At 29.1% G+C, this 26707-nt stretch overlaps 2 protein-coding genes across 3 annotated transcripts in view; both read left to right on the top strand.

Moving 5' to 3' along the window:
* LOC101236066 (hemicentin-1) overlaps positions 1–12111 on the top strand; it is a 166173-nt gene extending 154062 nt beyond the window's left edge. For both annotated transcript variants that reach the window (XM_065788290.1, XM_065788291.1), the window contains exons 44-50: positions 1143–1247; positions 1341–1474; positions 3423–3493; positions 5192–5367; positions 5445–5603; positions 11478–11571; positions 11748–12111. In XM_065788290.1, coding sequence (XP_065644362.1) covers positions 1143–1247; positions 1341–1474; positions 3423–3493; positions 5192–5367; positions 5445–5603; positions 11478–11571; positions 11748–11880 — 872 coding nt within the window. In that variant the 3' untranslated portion in view covers positions 11881–12111. The remainder of the gene's footprint in view (positions 1–1142; positions 1248–1340; positions 1475–3422; positions 3494–5191; positions 5368–5444; positions 5604–11477; positions 11572–11747) is intronic.
* A 13174-nt stretch (positions 12112–25285) lies between these two features.
* LOC100213891 (N(G),N(G)-dimethylarginine dimethylaminohydrolase 1) lies at positions 25286–26350 on the top strand. The gene has a single exon (XM_065787109.1). It carries the CDS (start codon positions 25464–25466, stop codon positions 26265–26267), a length of 804 nt encoding a protein of 267 aa, XP_065643181.1. The 5' UTR covers positions 25286–25463; the 3' UTR covers positions 26268–26350.
* The last annotated feature ends 357 nt before the right edge of the window (positions 26351–26707 follow it).

The raw sequence follows: 26707 nt of genomic DNA on the forward strand, positions 1-26707 counted from the left end.
ACAATGCGATGCATTGTGCATTACTTGAGAAAACATTCAATACATTCTTTAAAAAGATTTTTCTCTTTTTTCTTTTGGTATTTTTACACTACCAAGTTTTCATAGTCATGAAAACTTGGAATGAAGGAGAAAATTCTCCTTCCCTATCATGTTATTTCTCTTATTTTTTCTATTTTTCAGTTAATGCAAACTTTTGCACCCTTCTCCCATGTAAACAACATTTTATGCATGCTTCAACAACTTCAGTTCACCTCTTATCACAAAAACCAGTGTTTGTCTAAAGTCACTACCAAAAAGAATGACTTTAACTCCAAATGGAAAATAGTTATTGCAAACATTTTTTAACAATGCAAGAAAAGTTGTATTTTTTGGTGAAAATGGTGCTGTAAATTCTGATGTATTTTAAAAAATTCATTTTGGCATTATGATATTCATAGTAAATAACTCTTGTAAAGAGTTATTTATTATGTAGATTGTAATAAATAACATTTGTAAAGCTTGGGGAAATGGTGAAAATGGAGGGAAACCTACCTTTCCATTATATCCAAATAAAAAACATAAAGAATGAAAACTACTTAGCACCACAATGCTGAAAAATTTCTCCTAAAAAATTATAATCTGGGATAGTATTACTTTGTGCTATACAATGAATTCTTTCTTTTCTAGCATCTTATTGATTAATTTCACCTTGCACTTGAACTCGTATGGCTCATTGTATAACTCATTTCTTATATTTCGTAGACAATTAATTTCATCTTGCCTAAGCCTATTTTTTTTATTTCAACAAAAATAATTAATGGTAAACTTAATTAAATCATTGTCTAAAACTGTTTGGCCATCTAAAAAAAATTTATATTCAAGAGAGTTACAGTAGGTGTTATATACATATATATATATATATATATATATATATATATATATATATATATATATATATATATATATATATATATATATATGTATATATATATTTATATATATATATATTTATTTTTTTATTGTATCTATATATTTTATTATATCTATATTTTTTTCATTATATCTATACATATATTTATTTATTTATTTTGTAATATAAAAAGTATAAGTACTTTTAGTTCTAAATTACAAAAACTGTAAAAACATAAAAAAATTTTTTGAAGAGGGTTTTCTTCCACAATGCAACAATAATTGGTTATTGGTTTACCAAAATAATAATTGGGAGTGCATCTGTAAAGATGGTTTTTATGGTGACAACTGCGAACAAAGTGAGTTTGTAATTATAGGTGGCTTTGTTTTAGTTTCTATGTTTTGTTAACTTGTTTTATTTATTTTTGATATATTTTCATTTTTAATTATAGATAACCAAGTTGTGCAAGCGAAAGTTTCCATTATGAGTGTATGCAATCAAACTGTGTGCTACTCTGGCACTTCTTTAAGAGATCAATTAAGTTCTAACCATTTTTACATTTTTCTGAAGCAATCTTTTGAAGAGGTTTGTATTATTTATTCCTTTTCTTTTACTTATTAAAAGGTTCGGATTATCTGTTACATTTTCATGTTTATAAAGTTATTATTCAATTGTTGATAGTTCTTTTGTTATTCGAATTAATTAAGTTGTTATTCGAATCAAATAAGTTGTTATTTGAATGTCACTAGTATTAAAGTTGTTTTTTTGTTTTGTTTTTTAACTCATTTAGTTTTGTTTGTTTACTTAAATTGTTCACTATTTTTAAAACCTTTGGGTTGATGGATGAATATATGCATATACATTACAAGTAGCTCCCTGCAAATCAGCAATTTTAGTTTCAAATCAAATCTCGAATCAAAGCAGGTCTTGATTTACAAATCGAATCAGAATATAAGGAGATTCAAGTTTGAGCATCTTTTTTCAAAAAAACAAAAATCTACTTTAAAATTTTTTTTGCTAGGAATACTTTTTTAGCATTTTTTTGAAAGCAGTATTACAATTACTTTCGATTACAATTACTTTACTTGGGCTGAGATAAATAAAAACATTTTGATAGCATCTTAGCATTGGATATCTGAAAAAACATTAACACTCACAAAACAAATAGTGATTCGAAAAACTCAAATCAATTTTTTTGAATCGAATCTCAAATCAAAAGCGACACTTGAACTGCATATCAAATTAATTTGCAGGGCCCTAAACACAAGTCATTTTATGCAAAAGTATAATATTTCTTTTTTTAAAAAAAAAAAGTTTTAATATAATCTGAAACGATATTCCTGAAGTATAATTTTTTGTTAAATAACAATCGCTACTAAGTAACTGCTTAGTTACTTAGTAGCGATCCCTACTAATATTTCTACCCAGTCTATAGTATCTTAGACTGATGTTTCTAGGAATTACTTAAGATTTTCAGCTGAAAAGTCTGTAGACCACAGTTTTATTTATGCATTGAATATTTTTATTTATTTATGAATATTTTTATTCAATTCAAATAAGTCTGTATCTTCAAACTCACAAAAATCTTATTTAGAATGTGTTTTGTTTTGTTCATATTAAACTTGAAAGATCTACTTTTGATGCCAACATCAAAGCAATGTATATAGCAGTTGTCAATAAAAGAAAATGTTTTATACTAATAAATTTCTATAAATCAGAAAATAACTTTTCATTTATTTTCTGATTTATAGAAATTAGATATTAGATCAAATTTTGATTGTAATTGATTTTGATTTGAGGTGCTTCTAAATAAGGACTTTGACCTAAAAAAGATTGTCATATTTTCAATACAGTTTTATTTTTGACTTATTTTTTGATCATAAAATATAAAAAATAAGATTGACATTTAAATTGTCACATGTGTGTTACGCACACTTGTGACAATTTAAGTGTCAATCTTATTTTCTATATATTATGATCACTGTGAAGCCATAAACATTTTATTTAATGTTTTGTAAATATTACTGTTGAATTTTTGTTCTGTAAAATAATATTAATATAATAATAAAATTGTTCAAGTGAGTAAAAGAGTTTATATAGTCTTAATTTTGTTAAAATATTATATTTTTCAAAAATTCGAGGTTTGCAAATTAAATAAAAAAGATGAAATCTGAGCATGGTTTTTTTTTCAGATAAAATTATTTTCAAAAACTTTTACACACATAATGTATGATCATTCATAATGTTTGCCATTATCAAAATATTTAACCTGGGGAAAGTATTACGATCGCCAATATGTGGAACCTGGGGAAAAAAAGTTTAAAATCTACTTTCTCTTTTCATCTCTGGGTGCATGAGAAACTTTATAAAATATTTAAGAAAATTTAAATAAATTTTAATTTATTTAAATTTTTTATTTTGAATTTAAAACAAAAAAATTTAAAACTTGAAGTATATAGCAGTTTAAAATAAAAAAATATATATAATCTTAATAAATAAGCATACTTAATAAAATCAAAAAATTTACTTTTAGCAAATGCTGTCATCCTTTCGTGCTGAGCTACAAGAAGACTATGTTGTTCAAGTTAAATGGATCAATCACAAGTTGTTGTTGTTGTTTTTTTATTTAACACCTTATAAATAAAATTTTGGACAAAATTTAAAAATTAATATTTTTAGAACTAATAAGTTTTATTATTTAATAATTCAACTGTTAATATGTTAGTATACGAAGTTTATAAATATATTAAAATAGTTATTTCAAATGCCATATTTAGCAATAATATAAAGTATTTTTGAAATATGTTTTATTTGAGTAAGGAAAACTTCTTTATTCATCTTTGAATAACAATATCGAATTCTTGCTTCAAGCTCTTCCAAATTCTCAGCTCTCCTATTATTCTCGTACACTAGCCGTTTTAAATCACCCCAAAAGTTTTCAATTGGTGTTGCTTCTGGAACGTTAGCTGGGTTTATATCTTTAGGTACAACTTTGATTTTTTTCAATTTTAAAAAGTCAATGACCGACTTTGCATAATGTGATCGAGCTAGATCAGGCCAGAAGATAAACTCATTGTCTTTTTTATAATATTCTGATACTAGAAGAAGCAAAGTTTTTTCTAGTGTCTCTTTATAAGTGCACTGGTTGATTGCCTGCTTACTGTGATGAATATAAAGAGGACTTCTTCCACGGGGGCTGATACAGCAAGAAACTAAGAGCTTGTCCTCGTACTTTTTACGCAAATTGTATCTTACTTGGTCAGAACATTGAGAAGGATCAGCGGAATAAAACCTATCTTTACTAGCTAATGTGCTATTGTTTTAGGTAAAATAGCTTTCATCATCCATAACAAAACCAAGTTTTTATAATTTTTGTACAATTTACGACATTTAGGACGCATAGCTTTCTTCTGCTGATGACTAATATTCGAACTTTCAAAAAAACAATCTAGACGATTTGTTTTTTTGAAAGTTCGAATATTAGTCATTGTTTTTAATACCTGGAGTTTGAATACAGTTAAAAACTTGAGCTAATTTCTTTTGGGAGCACCCTAACTTAATTTCAAAAAATGCAGCAATCTTTGGAATATTTTCTTTAGTACCTTAGCAATTCGACCGCTTCCAACTTTTCTTTTTAGAGATCCATTCTCCAACTTTACAATTTTATCGTAAGCAGTTGATCTGTGTAAACCCCATTCCATAATCTGCTTAGCAACAAACGCTTTACCTTTTTCTCGATTTTTTTGGAAAAAAATTTCCATAATTTTTTCGAGGTCTTTTACTTTGACCATTTTATTTTCAATATTTAAATAAAAATTTTAACTTAATTAAATTAAATTTAAATAGATTATAAAATCCTCTTTCAAATAAGTATAAAGGTTTTTTGCGCGCATGAAATAAAATAAATTACATAATAAATGCAATTAAAATTTGTCCAAAATTTTATTTATAGGGTGTTATGTTGTAATTTACTTATAAATGTTTATTTTTTTTGTTTTGCCAATTTTTGTCTTTATGTTAGTATGACACTTTTTTTATGTTTGTATGGCACTTTTTTTATGTTAGTATGGCACTTTTTTATGTTAGTATGGCACTTTTTTATGTTAGTATGGCACTTTTTATGTTAGTATGGCACTTTTTTTATGTTAGTATGGCACTTTTTTTGTGTTAGTGTGGCACTTTTTTTATGTTATTATTTTTATGTTAGTATGGCACTTTTTTTATGTTAGTATGGCAATTTTTTTATGTTAGTATTTTTTTTATGGCAATTTTTGTGACTATAACAATAAAATTTTTGTTTAGTTTTGAAGAATGGTTAAATATTGATTATCTTGTTTATTTTACAAATTCTTTACATAAATCAGTTTCCCAGCAGCAAAAACTTGTTCAAATGGTGGCTGTTAAATATTTTTACAATAGAGTACACACCAAAAACATTTTTTCTTTTCAAATTATTGCAAAGTTAACAAGACTTAAAGGTACCTTGATAATTTTGATATTTTTTATTGTGCTCCAATAATAGCCGTAGTGCTATATTTGTTTGATTTTATTCTAGATTTTGATTATTGCTATAATAGTACTACATTGTGTGATACTCATGCTGAATGTTTGAATGGACTTGGAACACACTTTTGTCGTTGCAGATCTGGTTATGCTGGAGATGGCATTAAATGTGATCCAATTCTAAGCTGTGACTATGATGGGCAAAAAAAGTGTAAGTATTTATCTTATATATAAGTATATATCCAAGATGAATCATGTCTTGTAGTTATAATTAATGATCCACTATCCCAAGCTGATTTATGATTCTCTTGATTCTGTGAAATAGTGACTTGAGTTTTTTAACTGCACTTTATTACTTTAATAAAGCTGTCATCACTAAAAAGAAATAAAAGATTCGTTTTATTTTTTTAAAAGTTGTCATTGTGAATTTTTTTTTTTTAATGTCTTCGCTTCCAAAAAGGCTGCAAGCAACCACTATTAAAGTTGGAAGTTACTGGAAGAGAAAAGATGAAGTTTATAGGTCAAGATAACAGTTGACAGACGACTTAATAGATTGCAAATTAAATGAATCAGGAAAGCAGGATGAAGGAAGCGAATTCCAAAAAATGATGTTTGAGGAAAAAAACTAGATGAGTAAGAGTTTTTAGAGCACTTATGGACAGTCGCAGTAAAAGGATGAGACTTTAGTAAATGACGAGCAACACGAGAATGAATTTTAGTAGATGGCACAAGAGATGCTAACTCTTTAGAGCAGAAAGAGAAAGAGAAGCAACATTACAATGATGTGATAATGTTTGGAGGTTGGCTGCGTGAGCAAGTCCTACTAGGTTTACATTGCATTTTTGCACCTTGTCTAAAAGAGAAAGGGCATCTAATGGTATTAGACAAAACCTTTTTACAATTGTTTCTAGCAATAGTAAACAGATGTCTGTTTTCTGGAGAATTGTTTTGCTGATAGATATCGAAGTATTGGTTTTGATTGGAAATTGCAGCAGCTCAATGTGAAGTAAACCAAGGAGAAGAATGAGGCTTGACTTAGAATTGCAAAAAGTGAATAAAAGATTCCATGCCAGCCTGAATCTAAGAAGTTATGTAAGAAGCACATTTGTCAGCAGGATAATGAAAGATTTCTACCTAAGGGCCATCACAAAGATTTCCGAAATCACAGAAAGAGTCCCAGTCAGCTTTAAGGTAGTTGTAAGAGGATAGAGGATTCTGATGATGAAGAAGAATGAGATAATAGTTTTAGAGAGATCAAACCATGATCAAAAGCGTCTAAGGTTAATATGGAGAAACTGAGCACTGATTAGGATCAGAAACAAGACATTAGAGTAGAAAAGGTAAATGATTTGGGTTGTCTGGAAAATGAGTTGGCAAAAAGATGTGGGTCTTAATGGCTGCAGAGTCACTGACACTAGAGCCAAGCCATTCAGTGTGATGAGCATTAAAGTCACCAACAACAATGATATTGGCTAATGGATAAAGAGAAGGGGCTGGGTCAGAGTGTTGTCTTGAGATGAAGGAGAGCAATATAGAACAAAGAGTAAGGCGATTGAGTGAAGTGGTGCTAAACAAAAGCACATAAAAGAATAGTCTGTGGATTCAAACCTAGTTTCCTGACAAACAGGTGAATTCTTACAAATGTAAATGGTCAGGCCAAGCATGTGACTATTGTAGTCTTTACGAATTAAAGGAAGATAACCATTAACACTAAGATTACAAGATGGGACAGCCAAACTCAAATTAGTCTCACAAAAAGCAAGTAGGTCTAGTAAATTTTTCAAGAGATAAGACTCAACAGAAGATCTGTGTCAAAATTAAAAATTAAACTATTAGTTATGATTATTCAACTTGAAACAAATTTTTTTTTTTTAAACAATTTTTTCAAGCTCGAAAAAAGTTTTGAAGTTTTGAAAATTTTTATGGCATAAATAATATTTTAAATAATATAATATATTTTAAATATTATAATATATTTTCAAAAAATTATGTCTTTAATAGTTTTCTTACAATCTCATTGAATTTTGTAACCATAGCTTTTTATTTCTCACCATGGGAAACAATATCTCGGACACAACAAATCTTTTGACGTAACACTGAACCTTATCTTGTGTTTATGAAGAAATTTCTGAGAAGGAATTTAAGTGAAATCTTGTCAAATGCATTGTAGATATATAGTTTCAAATGAAGCATGGTTTCAACATAACTATCATGAAGCATGGTTTCAACATAACTATCATTTTGTGGGATATACAATGTTTTTTGTGGGATATACAATGTGGGGTATACAAATCTTTTTGTGGGATATACAATGTTTTAAGTTAAAGGTTTTGAGCATTGATTTTTGTTGGAAGGTTGACAAATGCAAGGATTAGCTATTTGGTAGCATTCTGTGCCTAAAGTATCTACAGATTTACTAATTACTTTTCTGCTAAAAATATAGGTTTGGCTTCCACAAATTATTTTATCAGTTAAATCAACTGTTCTTCTCCAAAGATAGATATTTTTTGTTTCTTCTGATAAAACAGAAACAGATCCATTTCTTATTTTCTGAATGAAGTCTTGCACTTTTCTAGGGCCTTTCTTAGGGGATAGGGTGGGGATGTAGCAGTGTAGTTGTCAAGATTGGACAGTCGGCAGTCAACAAATATCAGCAAATGAGTTTAGAGCCTCTTATTTTTGGAATATCTTTCAGTTTTAGAAAAAGGATGTGGAAAAAAAAAGAGAATGCATCTTTTAATTTATTTTTAACGATTTCTATTTTATGTCAACCTAATGAATAGAGATGTTTATAAGAACCTGAAGTAAAAATAGCTTTAAATAAAAACCTCTAAAAAAGTTTTATATATTTTTATTTCTGGTGAGAAATGAGCTGGTGACTAGCTAGATTTTTAGCAACCTTTAGTGATTTTTTTCTCACGTTATTGCTGGATTTTGTCATTTATCTCTTAAATTACAAGTTACAACCACAATTAAGTTGCCTCTTCATTGGTAGTGGCCTTCTCGGCCTTAAGTAGGTGAATTAACAAAAACAAAAAAAAAGAAATATTTTAAGTGTTTGACCTAATGAGGTACATAATTGAACTTCAAACATTGTGGTTTTATTATGATATGTCAATAGCTACATTTTTTTAGCTAGCAGTTAGTCGATAGCTATATTTTTTAGCTAGCAGCTTTTTAACTAACGATATTATTAGGGTAACTTAATCGAACCTTACCCACATCCACACTAAAATTGATGTTGACAGGCTATTATTAGACTTACACAGCTGCACTATATATCATTAGATAGCTTATTGCTTCAGCTACAAAAGTATGTAAAATTCTTTAGATTTTATGAGAGTAGTTGACAGTACCATTATAAATTGTACAGTGTGTCAAAAGCACTGATTCTCACCCACTTGAACTCAATCTCGCCATGTTGATTTAAAGTTGCCCACTGTGTGACTTCAAAAAAATGTTATATACAGGTGAGTGAGATTAAATCTTTTTAGTTAATTTGTATGGTCAATTGCACCATTTTTAATTAGAAAAGTATAAAACCATGGGGTTTTTTTAAATGCGAACTTTTGCCCCTCCCTAGATTCTGACCTGAATCTGGATTCAGAGATCAATCCTTATTGTAATTGTAAAATGTGTAATTAAACTAAAGTTTCAACACATCACAGCTTACGGGTCGTAGTGATAAGACAAATATTGCCTTCTTTTTGCCTCAGTCATGAATTTAATTTTTACATTAGGCAGCCGTGTCACAGTGATTAGAGCATGGAACTCATAGTACAAGGGTTGTGAATTCGAATCCTGCTTGAAGCATATACGTTATCAGTTAGGCTTCTTTCTTTCAACATATTCGTTTTTAACAAGGCTGCAAGCAACCACTATTAGAGTTGGAAGTTACTGGAAGAGAAAAAATGAAGTTTGTAGAGCAAAATAAGGATTGAGAGACGACTGAAAAGATTGCAAATGGTATGAATCAGGAAAGCAAGATGAAGGAAGTTAATTCCAAAGAACTGAAATGGGGAATCAGCTCATTAAAATGCTTATGCCCTTGTGTCGGAGCTTTGTGATAAGACCATTAGGTCTTATCACACATAAGACCATTAGAGTATTCTTAAATAAAAATAATGAAAAAGTTTATATAGATAAGCCGAAATTGAAATGTCATCAACGGTTGCATTAGCTAGTATATCCTCAACTGGGTGTAGATAGTTTGACAAATATGCATCACTAGGAATAACCTGAAGATCAAATGTATAAATTCCACACGACTTGAACCCAGATGTAATGTTGCTAGAAGTCATTGCTTTTTCCCAAGCTGAAGCAAATATCCTTGCAAAATTTGAACAATATATAATAATTCCTGGAAACTGACCCATCAGATGTTGTGCTGTAGAGCAATAATTATCCTTCAGTGGCTTGAATAAAGTGCGGTGGCATAGTTGAAGCCAGTTTGATGTGTGTGAAGGCATTTCTGGATAGCAATAGCAATTAGCTCAATAAAGTTGTGAAAGTCGTGCCCATCCAGAATCAATAACTGAGGTCGTTGGAGACCAATGTTTCCTAAAAATGTCTTGGTAAACCATAGTTTTGTTTGGCCCTGTTTAGTCAAACCACTATCAAACCAGCTCCAATTTGTTCCTGGAGGTGTGGATTCAATATTAAAACCCCACTCGAATGTTTATTGTAACCTGAGGTGGAATGAACTTGTCTTGTGCATTCACACATGCAATAACTGAGATAGACTCTCAATATCCACTCGTTCGACTACAGAGGATTTTTGTGCCTTCTCATGCAAAGCAATTATCAAGTAAATTTGGGGTTCAATATTACGCTAATGCCAAGAATGTTGAATTAAGAGTAATTTATTTATATAATAATTTTTTCAATAATATATAGAATAAAAATACATATAAAATATACTTATTTGTAAGCTTTCAAAAGCATTATGTTCTTAATATATATCCTTGCGAAATTTTATGAATTTCAATTATTTTTAGATATTTCATCCCAATTTAATCAAAAAATAATGTGGGTCAAGGCGAAAGGTTTTTTTGTTAAAACTGCTGGTATCTTAAGTCTTAATATAACATGCTGCATCTATTCTCGCCCAGGCGAGATTGAATGGATTGGGCGAAAATATATTTATACAATAATTTATTCTCTGGGTGAGATTGAGTTAATTTGGTAGGTTGAACAGAAAACAATTTTATGCATATTCTATCATTTCAAACGATTGTAAATGCTATTAAAATCAGAGAATAAACAGTGGAGAACAAAATTAAATTATAATCTAAAAATTAGCTGATATTTCAATTCACCTCCCCAAGGCTGAAAAGGCTACAACAGACAAGGAGGCTACTTAGTTGTGGTTATAACCCTCTCTCAACTCTGTAACTCAGAAACACGAACCTTGACGAACAAGAGCGGAGAAACAAGTTGAGCGCGGTAATCCCAGATATGTGGTGGGGATCTTAGAAGCGAACGCTTTATTATTACACCACTACCGCATTTAATAGTTAATATGATAAGTCTGTTATATAATATGGTTGTTAAAGTTTGTTATATATGGTTGTTATAGTATGGTTGTTATATATGGTTGTTATATATGGTTGATATAGTATGGTTGTTATAGTATGGTTGTTATATATGGTTGTTATATATGGTTGTTATAGTATGGTTGTTATAGTATGGTTGTTATGTATGGTTGTTATAGTTTGTTATATATGGTTGTTATAGTATGGTTGTTATATATGGTTGTTATAGTATGGTTGTTATAGTTTGTTATATATGGTTGTTATAGTATGGTTGTTATATATGGTTGTTATAGTATGGTTGTTATAGTATGGTTGTTATAGTATGGTTATGATTTTATGATAACGATATTATTACGATAAGTTTAATTTTCTAGTTAACGATTTTATTGACGTCTCAATTGCTATGTATTATATATCTTAGCTTTGCAGTCAATAATTACTTTTATGCCCATGCCCTACTTCAATTTAATAGTTAATAATCACCTTCAAGCCCATGCCCACTTCAATTTAATAGTTAATTTGATAAAAAGTTTGACTTTTTTTTTTTTTAGTGCTGATTTTCGGCTGCATTATCCTTTCAACTATACTGCTTGCATTGTGTATCGGATATATTTTGGCACGCATCTTGATAGAAAGGCGGAAAAAGTGAGTGTGTTTTGACTTTTTTTTCTGTTGAGTTTTTTTACGAAACCTTTTTTGAATTCTACAATACCGTTTTTTAAAATGTGAAATTTTTAATTTTTTGTTAAAGAATGTTCTCAAATTTGTAAATATGACAAATGAAGAAAACTTCTTTTTATGTTCCTCTTTTTAATATCTAGACTTCTATCATCTGCACATGGTTCAGTTTCATCTTACGTTGATGATAATAATAAAGGTTGCATTGCGAGCGTTCTTCCTGAAGTAAAGGCATATAGTGAAGCGTTAGAATTTTATAAAAAACTTGAGAGGTGAAAAATTGTTCACTAGAATTGCTTTAACCAATAACGTTGAGAAACATTTTGAATAGAATTTTGGACGTATATTTTTGTTGGTAGTAGAATTTTATTTTATAGAACAGTAGAGGCTGTTAAAATACTTTAACAAATAAATAAAAGAGAAAACAGAATTAATATAAAGTCAAAATAACAAAATTATTGGATAGTAAACAAAAGTTAAAAAAGAAAAAAAATTTAACTTTGAAAATATTTTTTTTTTTTTCCTATTTTCCCTAGTTTTATTATAACTATAATAAAGTTTGTTTTCTTTTTTGTTTATTAAAAAAGTCAAAGATTATGAACGTTTTTTAATTATATAAATGGGCCATAAATGATGTCAATTTTTCCCAATATATCGACCCTCTTCCTCTTTGTCAAATTGACAATTTTTGAGTGACTCCCTTTAAAATTGTGTCAATTTTTTTTACTCGCCGTCTTAAAATAGAATTCAAAATGCGTATATACCATTAATTTTATTCTACAAGTAGACGGGCCCCAAAAACCACATGATTTTTTCTTTTGCTGTATCTTTTGTACAAAACAAATAATTTAACTTTATTTTGCTTTTTTTATATGCTTTTATATGGTAAAAGTTCTTCCCAGGGGTATAGAAGTATTTTTTGGTATTTTTTGTTTGCTTTTTTTTTTCGCTATATTTTAGTAGGGGACCTTAAAAACCGCATGGCTTAAATTCTTCATAACTTTTATGAAATTAGTTGCAACTTTCCAATTTTTTGGAATAGCTTGTTATATTAAAATCCCCTTCATATGGTAGTTTGATTGCAAACTTATATTTTAGAGAAGTACCTAAAGCGCTACAAAAACTTCATGCTTGGGATCCCAAAAACCACATTAACTATATTATTTTTAACAAAAATATATGTAATATTACAAAAATTTATGATTTAAAGTAGATATGTAGTAGTTGTAACTATCTTTTTGATGATAATGAATTTATATAGAGATTTTATTTTACGCTCCTGCTTAGAGGATAGTTTAAGTTCAGTATGTGAACTTGCGATATTATTTTATTTGTAAGCAAATAAATAAACATGAGTAACAGCAACAAAAAAGTCAAAACTCGCTCGCAAATGAAGTCACTAAATCCAAGTTCTAATGCTGAAGCACTAATTAAAAGAAAAGTTATATTAGAAAAAAACAAACAACTTGAAGCTGCTGTTCAATGGTGTGAAGAAAACAATGTAAAAGGACATGCTGCAATTAAAACGAGACAATATCCACTTATTAAAGATCGTGAAACAATAAACCGTAGACTTGATGGGAAAATAGTCAATGGTCTTGAAAGACTGTACTGTGCAATTCTCTTGGAGGAAGAAGAGATATCAATTGTTTCATACATTAAGAATAAAAATCGAGTAATGCAAGGCATAAACAAAGCAGAACTAACAAAACTTGTCCTTGATGCTCTGAAAGTTAGACAATACACAAATAAAAGATTGAAAGGTGGTAGAAAATTCATAGCATTATCTGCAAAAGCAAAAAATGCTTTGACAAAAAACAAGTATTTATGTTTCTTATATATTTTTAAAAGGCAGTAATAGTCAACATGTTAAGATATAAAGAGATTGCTTGTAGTTCCAGGAGTTGAAGCTTTGTAAGAGAAGCTTTTTTAGTTAATTTCTTATTTTTGTTTTAAACGCAGGTTAGGTAAATCGTTTTGGATGCGCTTTAAAGCTAAGAATTCAAGCTTAACACTTAAGCGACAAGGAAATGTGTCAATAAATAGAGCTCTCAATTGCACGAGGGAAATGGCATGTTTCCACCTTGGTATGAGTAAACATTGAGTTTTTTATTATATTTCATAGTATACACTAGCTTCATTTAAAATTTAACTCAGAGCTACACCTTTTTATTGGTTTATGTATTGCTACTGTACATTCATGAAAAATAGTTCTACCAAAACTAAGTTACTAATTGATTTTCATGGTTGCCTTTAGAAGAATTGATTGAGACTGAAGAATTGATTGAGACTGACATTATGACTGAAGCAGCACATAAGGGGACAGGAGTTTGGTCTGGTAATATTGATACATGCAGAATATTTAATCACGACGAAACACCACAGTTCATCAATTTTGGTGCTGATGGTACTCCTGCTGGTCTTGTGTTTGCTGCAAAAGAGGGAAACATGTTGTAAAATGATCAGAGAGAACCGTGAATGCGTTACCATACATCCTCTAGTATCATTTTCAGGTAGTTATTGCCTTATCACTTTTTTGATAAATATTTATAATATAGATTGAATAGATGATATGTATTATCTTTCTTTGTAATTGTAGAAGACCTTTTTGTGATTGTAGAAGACCGAATTGTGTCTGTCAAGTACTCTTTGGTACCGTTGGAATAACTAATCAAATGGCTCCAAAGGAAGCTGTGGTAAATATTCCGCATCTTCTGATAACAACTTGCAACCATAGTGTGATCAGAAGATGCGGAATCTGATCACAATTCGTTATTAGATATGTACAAAGAGTTTGATAAATATCTTACTGAAAAAAAAGTGTCACGACCAGTAGTTTTGCTTTCTGATGGGCATTGTTCACGCTTTAATTTTGATGTCTTAAAGTTTTTACAATCAAAAAACATATGTATGTTCTTAACTCCACCAGATACCACTGGTGTGACACAGCTTTTAGACCAACTCAACAAAAACCTTCATCATGAGTATCGTGGTATGAAAGAAAACATCTTTACTGATTTCAATTCACTAAATAAAGAAGCTTTTATGATGATTTTAGGACGTATTTGGAACACCTGGGCCTTAAAACAATCTATAATCAAAGCTGCAAGACATGTAGGAGTAACTTCCACATCATTAAACGTCAATGACATGCAACAGGACAAGTTTGCACGAGTTGCTTTATGTATTGATTTTCCAAAAAGTGTTACACCCAGTACAACAACTCCTAAAAGATATACTATTAAATCTTCTGATAAAAGAAAAAAATCAGCTCAGTATTGGAAAGAAAAGTTTGAGCATTCTCATGAGCTGAGCGTTATTCAAGAGCTGAGCGAAAAAAGCATTCAACTTGAAGAAATTTCTGGCTTACTGACAGTACAGAAGGTTCAGCCGAAAGTTTCTAAACTTACTACAAGGGTTACGCAGGTTCACGGATCAATGAAAGGAAAAAATGTGTTGGACTTAGTAAAGGTAATTCAAGATAATAAAAATCAAGAAAGAAAAGATAAGGAAGAAAAAAGATGGAACAAAGAAAAACAAAAAGAAGCATTTTTACGGTGTAAAATGAATGCAACTGTGGAGAAGGTGTGTGCCATGCCATAAAGCAATGCTCTTCTTGCCACAATGTACAAAAATCTGTCTGTGGAAAGTTATCTTGTAAAGTGGATGAAAAAAAACCAATAATGTTTTTAGCTGCTGCAGTAACCAACAACTCACTCAAACGTAAGGTTATTGAGCATGAAAGTGATGAAGATACTAGAAGTTAGAAGGATACACCAAGAAAGTGATCTTACATTGATAAGAAAATAATTCCATTATTCTTAGTCAATTAGTTGATCAACTTATTAAAGAGACAATAGTTTCAAAGGTGTATAAAAACACTTTTAAATTGTCTTAAAGATAGAGCAACATTTCATTTTTTCAACGTTACAATTTTTTTTATACAAATAATTATTAAAAAAGTAAATTTACTTGATTGTTAATAGAAAAATAAATTTTAATAGAAAAAAGCTAAACTCCATTTTAATATTGAGTTTTTGATCCATTTATATATATTTTTTTAGTAAGAGACCCCTAAGACCACACAGAAACACTACTTTGGTTAAGATTAAATATTTTAGCAACTGTCTTTTTCATTTATTTTCTTTTTTTTTTTTTTTGTAGAAGTATGACTTAAATCTTTACAAAAAACACTACTTTGCAAACTTAAATGAAAATTTCAAGTATTTATGGATTATAATGTCAAAATGTTATAAAATTAAAAAAAAATTTTTTATTGTTTTTAGTGTAATTTTCAAAAATTTATGCTAATTTGGTTATTTTTTATCAGTCTTTTCAAAAAACTATCTTGTCAAATAAAAAAAATCTATTTTGCTGCTTGATAAGGCTTTATCTATGAGTTACAGGTACTAATGTGAGCGTGTGGCTTTTGGGGTCCATGAGTTTTTGGGGCCCGTCTACCTGTAGTTTAATTATACATCCAGCTAACACAAAACCTTCAAGTACGTTCGACAAACGTTCGAGCACGTTCTTGAGCATTCATAGAACGTTCGCAACGTTAGTTGAACGTTTTGTGTTAGCTGGGCATATATTCTCACTATAATTCTTATCAGTACTTAATTGATGTAGAAAAACATGAATAAATTGTTCTTTGAATTCATTGGTTTTGAAGAAATAAACAAGGTTGTTTCTGAATTTAAATTGTGTTTGCGATGATAATGGATAGCTACATCTTAACTTATCAAAGGAAGTTTGAAGAATAAAGATATGAAATAATTAACTAAGGAAATTCGATATCTGTAATATAAATTGATTCCCTTGTTAAAGTTGTTAAAGTGATCTTTGATTGAAACGATAAGTAGTAAATGTTCACTACGAACTAAAAGGTCGTCGTCCTTTTGAGGTACAACCAGATCTGTTGCGTCAACTTTATTTTTCATCTAACCATTTAGTAGTTTCCGAACATTTCTGTAGAGCCATAACTGCCTTCAATTCTCTCTGACGCTTGATACAGGTTTAGGAGGAGGGAGTGTTGAAGTGGAAGGTACATGCTTTTTCAGTATGGCTTGAGAAGCAATGTAGACATTACATTTAAATGAATTTGTATAAAAACTTTTTACAGATTCTATCAGCTAGACTAGATAGAATTGTTGGACAAAAGCATCGTATAAAAGAATTGGAAATTGTTTGGTAGCTTGAGGAAGATCACTTTCAGTTTTTGATGCAATCAGCATAAACTTAGAATTAATTTTTATCAGTGAATAATTATAAATAAATTGAATAGCTAATTATAAATAAATTGAGAATAAAGGTGAGTTCCGTATGACTTGTGTAAAAGAATCAAAAAGGATAATTTTGTGCTTAAAGGTACCTGTCATCGCTTTGCTTGGTTGAATGCATTGTATGAGCGTTCGTCATAATAAAAAAAGGTTATTCTTCTCAAAAGGATATAGGTTATTCTTCTCAAAATAACAAATTTCGAATTTAACTACTTTATGGAATCTAGGATTTTCATCGGATCCTCCATAAACACTAGGCACAACAAAGGCTTAACAATACTAATTTGAGGATATCTGGTAATGGAGTCGAATTCCTTGATATCCAAGATATTCAAACTCATTGATATCCAGACCTCCTAAAATTCTAAACTAAGAGCGCAAGCATTTAAACGTGTTTTTTTTTAATTTTGAATATTTGTAAGTCCAGAATAGGTAAAAGCATCTGTTTTTCCAAGACCTTTTTTGAGGATGCTTTTTTTGGGGGCGCTCTTTTTGGGGCGCCTCCAACCGAGGGGAATGGAAAAAACGTTATGCCAACCACAAACAATCGTTTAAACATAAAAAATATTCTAAAGAGACTATGCTGTCCAAATATATTTGGGATTTAAAAGAAAAAAATAAAAATTTTAATTTACAACGGTCTATTCTAAAATCTGCCCCTGCCTATAATAACATTTCCAAAAATTGTATGCTATGTTTGCAAGAAAAATTTGAAATAATTACTTATTTAAATCAGGAAAATTTATTAAATAAAAAATCTGAATTAATTTCTAAATGTAGGAACGAAAATAAATACCTCTTAAAAAGTTATAAAAACAAATGACCAAATTAAACTATTCCCATTCCAAAGAAATTTATTTAATAGTTACTTTCTGTAACTTCCCGAAAAATATATAGTAATTAAAAAAATTTTTATAATAGTTTATAACTTCCTGTAAAATATTTTTTTCTATAAATTGAATTTTTTTTTTAGATTAAGTAACTCTTCCTGATGATCCAGCAATGGTGAAACTTCAAGTTGAAGAAAAAAGTGAGATAAGTGCTTTTTACTTATTTATTATTGCTCTGTTCCTTAAGAATATAGACCACTCTATTTGTAAAATACACTAACATAATTTACATATATATATATATATATATATATATATATATATATATATATATATATATATATATATATATATGTATATATATATGTACATATATATATATATATATATATATATATATCTATCTATCTATATATATATATATATATATATATATATATATATATATATATATATATATATATATATATATATATATATATATATATATATATATATATATATATATATATATATATATATATATATATATATATATATATATAAGGGAGAACGGGGTGAGATGGGACTTGTCAATATCTCAGTGAAAAATTTAATAAAGCAAAAGTTTTTTATATATGTTATAAGTTTGCAATAGCTTTTTCATATTATTGTGTTTTTTAAGTTTCACAAGTATTTATTTTTCGGATTATTTGCGATTATGTAAAAATCTAACAATTTTCCTGGATTTTGAAGACATCATTAATATTAAATGTTTATGTGTTGTTTGCATATATATTTTTACGTTTATGGTTTTTAATTATTCACTATTGTTTTATTTAACTATAGTTAAATAAAACAATAGTGAATAATTAAAAACCATAAACGTAAAAATATATTCAGTATACTGAAGAAGTATGATTAGCATATGGCTACGAGAACTATATAAAATAAAGGTTTCTCATACCTACTAGTGATGGGGTGACTTGGGACAGGAGAATTGGGGTGAAATGGGACACTGTTCAATTTTATCATTTTTTTAATTTACTGTACTTTAACTTTTATTATCAATATTTTTGTAAAAAAGCAAGTGAACAGAAAATTATGTTTATGTTTATAATAAGATTTCAATGTTTACTTTATAGTAAAGTGTTTTTTATCATAGAAAATAATAATAATTATATTGGATTTCTTTGTTACTTTGTTCTGAAGACATTTTTCACAGTAAGTATTGTTTTAATGCCAATCATTTTTATATTTTAAATTCAGTTTAAATAAAGTTCTTCACTATTAGCCTTATTAAATTTAATCACATTATAAGTTTTATAGGGTTGTCATACTATTTTATTTTCATTAAAATAAATTTAAAATTTATAGCCTAATCTGGATTTTGGTTAATGCAATTAAAAAGAGCATAATTTTTTTTAATAATGGAGTGAGTAATATGAGTAATAATTTTTCAGATGCCAAGAAAGTACAAACGAGTGACAAGTTGGTTAAAGCCTGATGCTCATACAATAAAAGCTGCTGTGATTGCTGTCGAATCTGGCAGTTTATCACTACGAGCAGCTGCACAAGAGTATACAATTTGAAAATCAAGTTTACAGCAGAAAATAAAGGTTAATAAAGAAACTTCTGACAGTAACTTATACTTTGAAGAACAACATAAATATTTTTTTAATAAGACACAAGAAGATGAACTTTCAATATATCTTCGTCAAGCATCTAATATGCATTATGGACTTGATGTTAGAGAAACAAAGCAACTTGCATATCAATATGCAATTAAAAATGACATTAAAATACCAGAAAACTGGAAGAGTGAAACAGCTGGAACTGAATGGTTTTATTTATTCTTAAATCATACAAAATTATCTATTCGTACGCCAGAAGCTACCAGCCTCAGTCGAACAACTAGTTTCAATCGTACAAATGTAGATACTTTCTTCAAAAACCTTGACAGTGTGCAGAAGCGCTATAACTTTTTTTTTCTGATTGCGTTTACAATATTGATGAAACAGGTCTGACAACTGTTCATAAGCCAGTGAAAGTGATTGCTGGTAAAGGAGTAAAGCAAGTAGGATAGGTAACTTCTGCTGAAAGAGGAACCCTAGTTACAATGGTGGGTTGCATTGATGCCCTTGGAAATTTTATTCCACCGTTTTTGATATTTCTCCGTGTCCACTTTCGTAGCCATATGCTTAAAGGTGCACCAACAGGTACAAAAGGTGATGCTAATCCTAGTGGATGGATAAATACAGAAACTTTTTTGAAATGGTTTGATCATTTTGTGTAGTACGGACATCCTAGCAAGGATCATCCATTACTTTTAATAATGGACAACCACAAAACTCATATATCGATTGAACTGATGGATAAAGCTAAGGAAAGCAATGTTGTGCTATTAACATTGCCACCCCATTGCAGCCACAAACTTCAACCACTTGACAGATCAGTATTTAGACCATTAAAGAAATTTTACAATTCAGCATGTGATTTATGGTTAAAGGCACATCCAAATACTCCTATGACGATATATGACATTTCTGAAAATTTAGAAATAGCTTATACGAAAGCCTTTACTTCCCAAAACATTCAAAATGGTTTTAAAGCAGCTGGCATTTTCCTGTACGATCCATATGTTTTCAGTGATGTCGGCTTTTTATGTTCTTATGTATCTGATTGACCAATTCCAGCAAATGACAATTCCGACAAACAAACAATCCCCACATCTCTGTGTATTGTATCTGAAGTTATTAATGAAAAGAAACAGCAAATCAGTACTTCTGCCTACCATTGGACAGCAGAAGATATAAGGCCATTTCCAAAATCGGTTGAAAGGGTGGCGAAGAGAAAAAGTGCAAAAAGAAAATGTTCTAGGTCTCTGGTATTGACTGACGCACCAACAAGAAATGAACTAGTTGAAAGTTTATCAGAATGTAAAAGAAAAAAAGAAGATAAAGATAAGAAAAAGAAAAAAAGTTACCCCCTTAGACATTAAGGTAATTTTGACTCAATTTAAACATCAAGCAACCTGTTGAACAAAGTTACAAATGCATTTAGAATGGTATTTTATTTTTGTTAAACATAAATAAATTTTGTGCATTGTTATGTTTTATAAGGAGTAGAATAAACAATAAAATAATGCTTAAAATTATTTGTTTCTATTTTTGTCCCATTTCACCCCAACAGTTGTCCCATTTCACCCCAACATGGGGTGACATGGGACAAACAGTGTCACTTTAAATAACCAAGCCCTTGAACTTAATTTGATGGTTAAATAATGAGTTTTGCAATAATTTAACATGACAATTCATTGGACTATAGTTTTAAACCGATTTGTATGGTTTTTGTGGAAAATTTAAAGCACAGCACGCAAGCAAAAATCTTTTGTCCCATCTCACCCCGTTCTCCCCTACATTTACACACACACATATATATATATATATATATATATATATTATATATATATATATATATATATATATATATATATATATATATATATATATATATAAATATATATATTAATTTTAACAAAGTTTTTTTGTTGTATGAGATTTACGTAAAGGGTTTTGACGGTTTGTACTCTGATTAGTTCAAATGGTAAGTTACTAATTGAAGGAAAGGCATTAAACTGCAAAGCCGTAGACAACTTTTTTTGATGTTTGAGCTAAACAACTTTGAAACATGAAGAAAAATCCATATTTAAGTATGTTCATATATATGAGGAATGACGATGCTATGCAAAAAATTACGGTGATTGGACACCGGGAACAACAGAAACCCTAAAACGTTAGGCCCCATGTCCCGAATTTGAGGGAAATAAGTCAAGTTTTTTTCTCAATCTGAAACTTAATTTATATTTATCGACGAATTTTAAATTTGATTCAATAACCTCTTGTTGTTCAGCTTTTATAATCTTATAAAGTTTACACCCTCCTCAAATTGAGGGGCTCAAAGATTTTATAAGGTCATAGAATATTTTTATGACCTTATATTTCTTTAACATTTTAGATTTTAAATAATGTTATTCATAATAATTTATTAATAACATTATTTAAAATCAATATTAAATTGTTTCATTTTCAAACTTTTTGAATTTTTGTTTTCTTTTAAGTTTTTTTTTTTTTAACAATTTCTTACTTTGTTGATTTTCATGTTTTTAATACTGTGGTGGTTGATGCAAATTAAAAAAAAAATTTTTTAATTAATTATAGAAAAATAATTTTTTTTTTTGATTTATCAACTTGATATTTTTTAAGATTCTGACTACAAGAAATATCCAAAAGCTTAAATCGGGAGCATGAAAAAGAAAAAAGAAACGCATATACAATGAAAGAAAAAGAATACAGACACACTTTCGATTAGGTGTAAAAAAACAACGAACTGAATGAGAAACAAATACTGATGTAAATTTGGAAAAATAGCAAAAATGAAATAGCAACTAGTGAAAAAAAAATAAAAAAACTTAGAGCCTTTTACAAATATGATTGACATAGAATTGAGTTAAAACCTGAACCTGTTGCTACATAAAATTCTAAATTAAGTAGTAACTCACATCAAGTACAAAATTTGACATTGGATTCATCACAGCAGAATTTACTTCTCAATCAGAAATAAAAAACTTTTTTTCCAGAGGTTATATTGACTTTCCATTAAAACTGCCAAAAGATGATAATACTCAAAGATTTCCGGTATGGAGCAAGTATAAGGTTTTTTTAAAAATAATTGCACCAGCACATTTTTATCCTCTCCATGGCCCTGTTCAGGAGTATAATTTTTCTGCAAATATCAATTTGATATTATGTTATCAATGTAATAGTATAATCAATATATAACTAAAAAATAGTAAGATAAAGTACATAGATCTATAATCCAAACGCTTGTTTTCTTATAAATCAAATACAAGTTTAACGCAAAATGTCTGTACCGATGTCTTAAACCACTTGCAGAAAACTTTAGATATTGATTGGTCAATTAAAATTTTATAGCTATTTTTACATGGTTTCTACTTATTATGACTGTGAGCTTGAAAACACGCGCAAACTGGCAATCGGGAGATTTTTGGAAAAAAAAATTAACGCCGTAATAGACTTACAAAGACCCGTATTTTTACGGGTCCGGTCAATTATTTTTGAATTATCTTTTTTTTTCTCAGCAAGGTCATCTTGTGGTATGTCCGAGTTTTCCACATTTACTAAATTGCAAGGAGGGTCAATTATACGGGAAGGGGTGTGCGTGGAGTGTAATACGCCTTCACCCCCTCCCACCCATCCACCACTACCCCACCCCCACACACAGGAATCCCCCTCCTCTTCTCATCTTAGAATCGCCTCTGATTTTAAAAGCCTAATTTTTACTGGTAATCATTGATGTGTTCTTATCATCATTATGCTTTAAATGAAAAAAGTGCATTTATTTGCAATGACACCTGTCTTGCTTTGCAACTTGTTCCTGATTTAAAAACCTAAAGGTGGTTGTTTTCTTTTTTCGTTTTTGAAATTCTTGTACATAACTTATAACTTTACCTTTGACACCGTGTTTAAAATTATCATCTAGGATTTAAGTTTTACTTTAAATACTAGATAATCTAAATCAGGACTGTCATTAGTGTTGCGAAAATATATTATTTAAGTAAATGCGGCATGCGCTGAATTCTCTTGCAACGCATCTCTTGTAACTCTTAATTTCTTGCGCTTTTGGATATTTAGATATTTGTATTTTATGTAAATTCACTTGAGTTATCTTGCTGAAATATATGAGAAGTAATCATCAGGTAGCAGTTTTTATTCTAGAGATAATACCTGCCCCACAGTATTAGTCACTTTGATTAGCGCTTTAATATTGAGATTCTATCTATTATTAAAAGTCTGTTTAATTCGCGCTATAAAAAAATGAAATTCAATTTAACATATGCATCAACAGCATATTTCTTAAAAGATTTTTAGCCATAAATACATAACTAAATATTTGTCTATAAGCCTATAATTACAAAACAAAGGTAAAGTAACATGTTTTTTGTAACATATTATTTTGGTTTTTAACATATTTAGATCCCATGGGATATAAATTGACCGACAGAATAAATACCTCGAGGGTATACAACAATTTTCCGGGAGTACAAAGTTAAAAAGTTATGTTAACAATGAACAAATTTTCAGATAAATAAAAATTATTAGCAAAAAAGTTAATCTTTTTAATTTACACTGAGGTGTAACAAAAGTTTATATAAGCGAGTTTAGTCAAAATATATTTTCTCAAAGAATAATAAATTTTGTAGCAAATGGTATATTTATTTAAAAAAAATTTTTTCTTATCAATATTTTTTCTTTTTCAGTTTCTTTACTCACATCTTACACCAGTCTCAAATTTAACAGAATGATGCTTTGTAATCATAAATATTGACTTAACTCATTTTTTTTTTCCGACTTACACCATGCTGATTCTCACCAGCTCATATGATCCACTACATGTAAGAACACTTACATGTATATGAGCCATCACATTTATTTATTCTAACCTTAGCCTGATTGTTAAGAGTAACTAACAATAGGTGACCCAATGGCCAATTTTAGGAATAAAACCAGAGAGAGGAGGGGGTTGCAAAAATGCTGATTAGCTGAAATCTAAATATCTTTTGACGTTGTAAAGTTATGACCAGACTCCAATCGCAATTACTTTCACAGCATCCGTATATTAAATATAAGCACAAACATACTTAAATTTGAAGTTTCCACAATGCCTGAAAGTTTCATATCTGAAACATCAATAAATCCTGGATCCGCCACCTCATTGAAAATTAAATTTGTATCGACAACTTAGATTCAAATCTAAATTACGAAATTTCTGGACATTTCCGGCCAGTTGAGTTTTTACACATGAAATTAAAAAAGTTGTATTTTATGAGCTTTTATGCGGACGTCTACAGGACATTTTGTTTCTAAATGAAAAAATGTTTATCACACAATTTAGAACAGTTTTTAGCTTAAAGCAAGACAACAACAAATAAATGTGCGTACTTCATTTTTTCCCCTCTTTTTTTAAATAACTAACAAATTACATATTAAAATAAGATTTTATTTTTTTAATTTTTGGAATCGTTTTTATTTTATAGCGTTTCAAAGTTATTGTTAAGAAACAGTAATGTTGCATTTTTAAGTTTGAAAAGTTTAAAATTTTTTTTATTATCTACAAACATCTATAAAATCAAAATGGTGTAATGAATTTCGAAAAATGTTTTGGTTTAAATTTGTTCTGCACAATATAAATTTACAATATCTAATAAGTTACTGCACAATATAAATTTAAAATATAAATTTGCAATCTAAAGTTAAAAAATTAAAAATGCGAAAAATGAACTTTTTCACACTTTAATGACACTGCGTTACGTGCATTAACTAAATGTTTGCATGCCATCTAGTCGATCTCGCAACAAGACGTGAAACTTCTTTGTCGCTTCAACAAAAGAAACTTAACATCGGTATTCTTTTTTGACGCACTTGCAACTCACCTGTTTCAATTGCGTCATAGCTTTTGTTCACAAAATCCGCAAAATTTTGAAAGTTGTTTTTTTAATTGCCATAACCGCCGTAACTAATCATTATTACCGCAGTTCACTTAAAAAAGCTTATTTTTAACTTGTATATAAACTTTAACGTGTGGGGAAGTTTTAATGTGTGTGAACTTAAGATGAATCAAGCTTTGTTTTATTTTAACTAAATATATATAAATTTAAATCGAGTTCGTAAAAATCAAAAACTAAATAAGAATGAAGTATTTAAAAGCGCTTTGCAGAAAAATTCCTCAATCCATTATTGATTTTGGTCTGCGTCAAAGAAAACCGAGTGTTCCTTTTAATTATGAACTTGCAGTTAAACAGCATGAACAGTATATAAATGCATTACGAAACGCTGGAATAAAAGATGTAACTGTTCTTGAAAGTGATGAGGTTTTGCCTGATTGTGTGTTTGTTGAAGATTTAGCAATTGTGATTGGTCAGACAGCTTTGATTACGCATCCGGGCGCGCATTCAACAAAGCTGGAAACAAATGAAGTTTTAAAACACTTTGTAAGTGATGATTTAATTGAAACAGTTCATATAATGAAAGAGTCAGCGTGCTGCGATGGTGGAGATGTTTTGTTTACAGGTAGAGAGATATTTGTTGGTATCTCAGAAAGAACAAATTTGGAAGGGATGGATACAATTAAAAAAACTTTTTCAAATTTTCCAGTTCATGCTCTAAATATGGGATCAGAAAAGTTTCATTTGAAAAGTTTTTCAAGTATGGTGGGCGAAAACGGTATTGTTTTTGGAAAAAGTGAAATTTCTCAACGTGTTAAGAAAGAACTTATTAGTAAAGCTACCGAAAAATATGATATCTATGATGTTCCTGAAGATTATGCAGCAAATGCAATATATGCTAATGGAGTATTAATTCACCGTTCAGCTGATGAGTTTCCAGAAAGCGTTGAACTCTTCAATAAACTGCCTATTAAAAATAAGATATCACTAAACTGTTCTGAATTAATGAAAATTGATGGCGCTCTCACATGTTGTTCCATTTTGTATTAAACAGAACAAAGTTTTGTTGCAGCTAGCTTGTTTTAAATAGTTTTCATATTTTCAAAACATATTTTATACTTTCAAAAGTCTTATTTCCCTATCTTAATTTTAAATTTTCTAAATGTTCGTTTGTATTTAATATGTATATTGTATATAAGTATTGTATATAGTATAACATGATTAATATAATATGCATCTCTAATTTTTTTTACTACGTACTTTTTAAATTCTTAAATATGTGCTTATCATTCATTTCTAATTTGTGATCCTGCAAGTGTTAAACGCCAACTACTAGAGTTAAAATAGAAATTTGAAAAAATTTCTATTTTAACTCTTTATTTTTTGTATAATTTACCGTGTTACTAATTTTTAGATTTTCGGTGCACTAAAAAATTTATGATTATCTTCTTATCAAAATTTTTTTTAGCCAACTTAAAACTTTCGAATAG

Source organism: Hydra vulgaris, chromosome 01 (assembly GCF_038396675.1).
Source record: "Hydra vulgaris chromosome 01, alternate assembly HydraT2T_AEP".
In the NCBI taxonomy this organism is placed as follows: Eukaryota; Metazoa; Cnidaria; class Hydrozoa; order Anthoathecata; family Hydridae; genus Hydra; species Hydra vulgaris.

Excerpts from the sequence above, each read along its gene's own strand:
- LOC100213891 (XM_065787109.1), top strand. The coding sequence starts at position 25,464 with ATGAAGTATTTAAAAGCGCTTTGCAGAAAAATTCCTCAATCCATTATT.